Source organism: Oncorhynchus mykiss, chromosome 25, assembly GCF_057628025.1.
Source record: "Oncorhynchus mykiss isolate SJ-2025 chromosome 25, ASM5762802v1, whole genome shotgun sequence".
Classification (NCBI taxonomy): Eukaryota; Metazoa; Chordata; class Actinopteri; order Salmoniformes; family Salmonidae; genus Oncorhynchus; species Oncorhynchus mykiss.
This window is the reverse complement of record NC_143046.1, coordinates 9,389,463-9,396,702: the sequence shown is the minus strand read 5'-3', so window position 1 is coordinate 9,396,702 and position 7,240 is coordinate 9,389,463. Positions and strand designations below refer to the sequence as shown.

Below are 7,240 nucleotides of genomic sequence, written 5' to 3'. Positions count from 1 at the left end.
TACCTCTACTGCCAAACTATACCTCTACTACCAAACTATACCTCTACTATCTAACTATACCTCTACTACCAAACTATACCTCAACTACCTAACTATACCTCTACTACCTAGCTATACCTCTACTACCTAGCTATACCTCTACTGCCAAACTATACCTCTACTACCAAACTATACCTCTACTATCTAACTATACCTCTACTACCTAACTATACCTCTACTACCTAACTATACCTCTACTACCTAACTCTACTACCTAGCTATACCTCTACTACCTAACTATACCTCTACTGCCAAACTATACCTCTACTACCAAACTATACCTCTACTATCTAACTATACCTCTACTACCTAACTATACCTCTACTACTTAACTCTACTACCTAGCTATACCTCTACTACCTAGCTATACCTCTACTGCCAAACTATACCTCTACTACCAAACTATACCTCTACTACCTAACTATACCTCTACTACCTAACTCTACTACCTAGCTATACCTCTACTACCTAACTATACCTCTACTGCCAAACTATACCTCTACTACCTAACTATACCTCTACTACCTAACTATACCTCTACTACCTAACTCTACTACCTAGCTATACCTCTACTACCTAACTATACCTCTACTGCCAAACTATACCTCTACTACCTAACTATACCTCTACTACCAAACTATACCTCTACTACCTAACTATACCTCTACTACCTAACTATACCTCTACTACCTAACTATACCTCTACTACCTAACTATACCTCTACTACCTAACAATACCTCTACTACCTAACTATACCTCTACTACCTAGCTATACCTCTGCTACCTAACTATACCTCTACTACCTAGCTATACCTCTACTACCAAACTATACCTCTACTACCCAACTATACCTCTACTACCTAACTATACCTCTACTACCAAACTATACCTCTACCTGCCTATCTAAACCTTCACCTGCATAGATGTGGGTGGTGTATAATGTAGAAAGAAATATAACTTTTTAACTATTTCTGAAACTTTCTTCTGATTGGCTTTAGAGATGAAACCAGTCTATTGTTTCTCCCACCGTCACACCTGGCGCTGCTCTGGAGGTGAGATTTTCGCCACCTCAGGTGTGGAGAAATTGTCGCTTCTCTTCTGTCACCCCCCCCACCCCCCCCCACCCCTTTTCCAAAACAACACAAGTGTTCTGTATAACAAACGATGCAAACAAACTGTGAAGTACAACAAGAAGAACTGAAGTTTGGTAGAAAAGAGAGAGTTATTTTAACGTTCATGGATGTGGGACTGTTTCCTAAAATGGACACCGTACATTTGAAGTGTTGTATTTTAAGGAACAGGATTCATTCTGTGCAGTCAGGCTTGTGTTTCTTTATTGTCATTCTCTACCTAGACAGGGGAAGAGCCGTGACAAGAAACCCTGTGGCCTCTCTGACACATCTATCTTGGGGAACCTGTCGTAGGGTGGGGAGGTCGACCGGGAGAGCACCCTGGAGCAGACCGGGAGTCTCAGAGTCCGCCTCTCCCCGTTGGCCTCTCCTGAGTCCAACCTGTAGCGGAGATGCCTCAGTCTGGAAAGGAAGGAGGACCTGAAAGAGACCCTTCTCCCCCTCCCTTGGCATTGGGAATGTTGGAACGGGAACATTTGGAATTTACTGGAAGTCTGTGTCCCGATGGTGCTCCCTGCTGTAGATGTCTCCTCCAGAGGACCCTGACGGGAGCTGTGTCCTCGTCCTGGGTCCAGCAGACACTCCCTGGCCTCCTGGCCCTCCTCCAGGTCTCCAGTCTCACAGGTGAGGATGGATGCAGGGAAATAGGATACTGGTCTGATGTTATTGCTGTAATCTGGGTTGGGTAGATGGAAGGGAAAGAGAGAAGGTGGGAAAGAGAGTTTTCCACTTGTCTATTGTCTGGATGTAATTCTGGTGATCTCTCTGTTTTCTGTCCCCCATCAGAGCTCAATGCTTTAATGCAAAACACACTCCACTACTGTCCCTCCATGTCGCTATCAAATGATATGAAATTATACATTTACGGAAGCGATCAAGCAAATCTATTTTTACTAAAACGTTTTTTTCCTGACAAATAAGAGACAAGACCATAGAAAGACATCATACCAGCTGTAGTGATGCTGACGCAGTCTGGGCTGTCTGCTGGTACAGATGGTGGTAGATCTGAGTCCAGCACTTCACAATTCTCCTCTCCACAAGATGGATGGTTTGGCTCCCAGTGCTTTACCACCGGCTGCACACACAATGGACACAGTACTCAACACACTAACCTCCAACACAATGGACACACTACTCACCACACTAACCTCCAACACAACGGACACACTACTCAACACGCTAACCTCCAACACAATGGACACAGTACTCAACACACCAACCCCCAACACCATGGAGAGGGCCAGTCACTCACTACTCAACACACCAACCCCCAACACAATGGAGAGGGCCAGTCACTCACTACTCAACACACCAACCCCCAACACAATGGAGAGGGCCAGTCACTCACTACTCAACACACCAACCCCCAACACAATGGAGAGGGCCAGTCACTCACTACTCAACACACCAACCCCCAACACAATGGAGAGGGCCAGTCACTCACTACTCAACACACCAACCCCCAACACAATGGAGAGGGCCAGTCACTCACTACTCAACACACCAACCCCCAACACAATGGAGAGGGTCAGTCACTCACTACTCAACACACCAACCCCCAATACAATGGAGAGGGCCAGTCACTCACTACTCAACACACCAAACCCCAACACAATGGAGAGGGCCAGTCACTCACTACTCAACACATCAACCCCCAACACCATGGAGAAGGCCAGTCACTCACTACTCAACACACCAACCCCCAACACCATGGAGAGGGCCAGTCACTCACTACTCAACACACCAACCCCCAACACAATGGAGAGGGCCAGTCACTCACTACTCAACACACCAACCTCCAACACAATGGAGAGGGCCAGTCACTCACTACTCAACACACCAACCCCCAACACAATGGAGAGGGCCAGTCACTCACTACTCAACACACCAACCCCCAACACAATGGAGAGGGCCAGTCACTCACTACTCAACACACCAACCCCCAACACAATGGAGAGGGCCAGTCACTCACTACTCAACACACCAACCCCCAACACAATGGAGAGGGCCAGTCACTCACTACTCAACACACCAACCCCCAACACAATGGAGAGGGCCAGTCACTCACTACTCAACACACCAACCCCCAACACCATGGAGAGGGCCAGTCACTCACTACTCAACACACCAACCCCCAACACAATGGAGAGGGCCAGTCACTCACTACTCAACACACCAACCCCCAACACAATGGAGAGGGCCAGTCACTCACTACTCAACACACCAACCCCCAACACAATTCTATTCTATTCTATTCTAGAACTGCCTTCATGTTCCTGTCTTAAAGGACTGACCTGAACAGAAGGTGGTAAGCAGTGTGTGTCACTCTCCCAGCTGATGTGGCTCTTGGTGCAGATGGAGGAGGAGGGTTGGAAGTGGGATTGGGAGTGAGGCTGGGTGAGGGAGTGGGAGGGAAGGTTGGAGGGCTGGGAGAGGCTTGTAGAGTGGGAGAGAATGGTGCAGGGTTTTGAGTGGGAGAGGGAGTAGGTCTGGGTGAAAGGTTGGGAATGGGTCTGGGTGACAGGTTGGGAGTGGGATGGAAGGCAGCTACTCTCTCTGTACAGCCTGAACGACACTTCCACATGTCCACGCTTCTTTAGCTTCTTCCTCGGCTCAGAATTGAGGACATACCACCTGAAGAAAAAAACAACAACACTTGGTTCTTGCTCTTCTTTTGTGAGTAGTTCACAGATCACAGCTTTAAATGTATGTTGTAAATGAGCTATAGAGATATAATCTCTACAGCATACAGTAGGCCACCAGATTGGGTACATCATATACATTACATCCTGTACATTACATTTGATATATTACTGGTCCTCTGTAGTCAGTACGTAGAGCATGGCTCTTGCAATGCCAGGATAGTGGGTTTGATTACCGGGTCCACCCATATGTTAAAAATGTATTCACGCATGACTGTTAATTGCTTTGGATAAAAGGTATATATTTACATTACATCAGTTGAAATCAGTTTTTCTTAACTCACTCTTTGTTTCCGTCCTTCTTCTTGACAACATCCTCCAGCCTGAAGCTCACAGTACCCAGGAACTTATCAGGCAGGGCCAGTAGGGAGCGTCGGTGGTGGATGGTCAGGGTCAGGGCTGTGGCGGTGGCATCCCAGGGGGCCGAGGAGGGCAGGGGGAAGGTGAGCTCACAGTTCCAGTGGGGGGTCAGGGTATCGTGGATGACAGGGGTGGTGATTCTCCTCTGCCCCAGCTGGAGGAGAGCGTAAGGGTTGCTGCCCCCATGAAAGGTCTTAGCTCTGAGGCCAGTGGCCCTCAACACAGTCACAGCCAGGTGGGAGCGGGGACCTTCACTGTACACTGAAGTCACTGCCAGATTGGCCTGTGCTCTACTCCCCTCACTCTCCACCACGGGACCTGATGACATCCTGCAGGGGATGAGGGTTAGAGTTAGGGTCAGGAACTCTACTGTATATACAGTATCTTATAACTCATCATTCCAAATTGTGAATCAATCTGTGTTATTATTATTCTGTCTAGTCTTAGTTCTGTTTTCATTCCTGTGTTTGGCTCCCCCAACAGCCGATGCTGAATGACTCCGGAACTATAATTATAAGTCATTATCAGGAGTTAGTGATGTCATAATGGATGTTCTTAAGAAGGAAGATTCTCCATGGTTCTACCTGAGTTTTAATATTCTGTGTTCATTGAGTAATAGGAATATTAATAGCTTTCTGTTCTCATACACACCATCCCAAGACAGATATATTTTTTGATCCATAGATAACAATCTCCAGGTCTTGTGAGTTCTGGTTAACCAGTTGCCACAACATTGTCTTGAACAACCTCTGAAAACATCACTTCAAAATCACCTGCTGATTGAAATATGATTTCAGAAATGAGGTTGTAAACAATAATTAGTCATACCACTTTCATGTCCATCTGTCTCTTAACTAAATGGTGTAGCCACAAAAAGAAAGTTTAAACCTCACACTGCATCACACGAATACACTAATTAGTTGCTGGTATAGCTGTTGAAATAAATAATAAGGCAATTTGAATATAACAGACAGGATACAGCAGAAAACCTTCCATCCCGTTTCACATTGTTTGGAAACCTACAGTAGATTTGATAATAGTTCACTGGTTGTGTTTATGTGTTAATAAACGCCTCAGCTGGCCAGGCACTGCAATATTGCATACCTGATGCCATTTCCAATCCTCCCGTTCATAAATGTGTCTTTGTCAGTGTGATCTTCTAGTAGTAGTAGGCTCTGTATGTGTGACAAAATCCCCCCTCCCCTCCCCTCCCCTCCCCTCCCCTCCCCTCCTGTCCCAGTCCTAATCTTGGAGCAGAACCCTGCCAAGCCAGGACACCGGAAGAACACTGGTCTGTTGTGGTTGGATGACGCTCAATGATCAAATCTCAGACCGCCATAGTAAGAAGAAAAAAGCAAAATGAGCGTTTAGGCGCCAGTGTGAATTGCCTTTCGCACCAGACAGATTTTTGTCTCCCCATTATGGTTCCAGCTAGCGTTCTTAGTGCCGATTCTCTCAGCGCGTTGTGTGGATTGCACATGCTCCCCCTGTCTAATGAGGCAGCATTAGCCAGAGAGAAGCAGTAATTAGACCAAGCGTCAGAGACGAGGAGTCAGGGACAGATGGCATGCAAAGACAAGTCTCTCTACCCTTTCTCCTCAGACTTCATGTCCCTCTCTCAGAGGGGAGACAGACGTGTCACTTGTCATTCTAACCTGCAGTTTGTCATCTGTTGATAGTAATGTAAGGGTGTATGATGAGATGGTATGTGAGTACTTACTCGCGTGTCTTGTCTGTATTTGTATATGCTTAGCCTGTTCAAGAAGACTGCAGTATGTGTAAAGTATAGGCCTGCTGTTTGTACACCAGGGTGCAGTCTGGAAATACAGCATTTCTAGCTGTAGCGAGGTGTTGATTGGCGGCGATCAATCATGAATTTCGGGGGAATACATTTACCAGGAGCTAAACACGTTTCTCTCTCAGGTGTTATTGACACTGATTCCTAATGAACAAAAGTATCAGTCTGTGATTCAGGTTTCTTCACCAGTTCAGTTGAGGGAAGTTTTCATTAATAATACATGCTCTGTGACAGCGCTACTGAACCCTGTTAGAGTCTCTAGTTTTGACTGTACGTAATGAGCCAACCCGGGATCTGCCCTGCGTCCAAAATGGCACCCTATTCATAGGGTCCTGGTCAAAAGAAGTGCACTATGTAGGGAATAGGGTGCAATTTGGGACACAAACCCCGGAACACTGTCACACTTCAACGTGTGTTTTACTAGTGTATTGTTGATGGTAATTTATAGTTCATGTATTGAAATATTGCAACGTGTTCTGAGTTCGCCCCGCAGCACATTCAGTGTAATTAGACTGTTCAGAATTGTGTTGGTGAAAAAAAAAAAGAAGTGAGTGGAATGTTGTTGACAGCCAATCAACATCTCACTTCGGGTACAGAACAGTGTAAATAGTATGACAAATGAATGTATGAAGAAAATATTACAAGCCATGCATGTTGATTGCATCATTATCATATAATTGTGGATTCATGGGAATCACACCAATAACAAAACTACTTGAACTTCCGTAGAATACGTTTATTTTCTTCAATAAAACTGTTTGTACTGATGATACAAATGTCATATCAATGTCTAATGTACAGAGCTGTATATAACTAGAATAAATCTAACCCTAGCTTTATGTCCAAACACCGGGTCAACCCAAACCCCAGACATTACCCTAACACCAACCTTAACCCTAGACAATACCCTAACACCAAACTTAACCCTAGACATTACCCTAACACCAACCTTAACCCTAGACATGACCCTAACACCAACCTTAACCCTAGACAATACCCTAACACCAACCTTAACCCTAGACATTACCCTAACACCAACCTTAACCCTAGACATTACCCTAACACCAACCTTAACCCTAGACATGACCCTAACACCAACATTAACCCTAGACAATACCCTAACACCAACCTTAACCCTAGACATTACCCTAACACCAACCTTAACCCTAGACATTACCCTAACACCAACCTTAACCCTAGACATTACCCT

At 45.5% G+C, this 7,240-nt stretch overlaps 1 protein-coding gene across 1 annotated transcript; it reads right to left on the bottom strand.

Annotated features, from left to right (window-relative positions):
- Positions 1–1,352: 1,352 nt before the first annotated feature.
- LOC149971528 (uncharacterized) lies at positions 1,353–4,726 on the bottom strand. Its single transcript, XM_090221528.1, has 4 exons — positions 4,157–4,726; positions 3,465–3,804; positions 2,051–2,245; positions 1,353–1,904 (listed from the first exon to the last, which is right to left on the bottom strand). The coding sequence occupies exons 1-4, from the start codon at positions 4,558–4,560 to the stop codon at positions 1,380–1,382; spliced, it is 1,464 nt and encodes a 487-aa protein (XP_090077654.1). The 5' UTR covers positions 4,561–4,726; the 3' UTR covers positions 1,353–1,379.
- Between the last annotated feature and the right edge of the window lie 2,514 nt (positions 4,727–7,240).

Excerpts from the sequence above, each read along its gene's own strand:
- LOC149971528 (XM_090221528.1), bottom strand. The coding sequence starts at position 4,560 with ATGTCATCAGGTCCCGTGGTGGAGAGTGAGGGGAGTAGAGCACAGGCC. Across the intron at positions 3,805-4,156 it reads AAGAAGGACGGAAACAAAGA|GTGGTATGTCCTCAATTCTG; the intron begins GTGAGTTAAGAA and ends TTTTTTCTTCAG. Across the intron at positions 2,246-3,464 it reads GCTTACCACCTTCTGTTCAG|CCGGTGGTAAAGCACTGGGA; the intron begins GTCAGTCCTTTA and ends TTGTGTGTGCAG.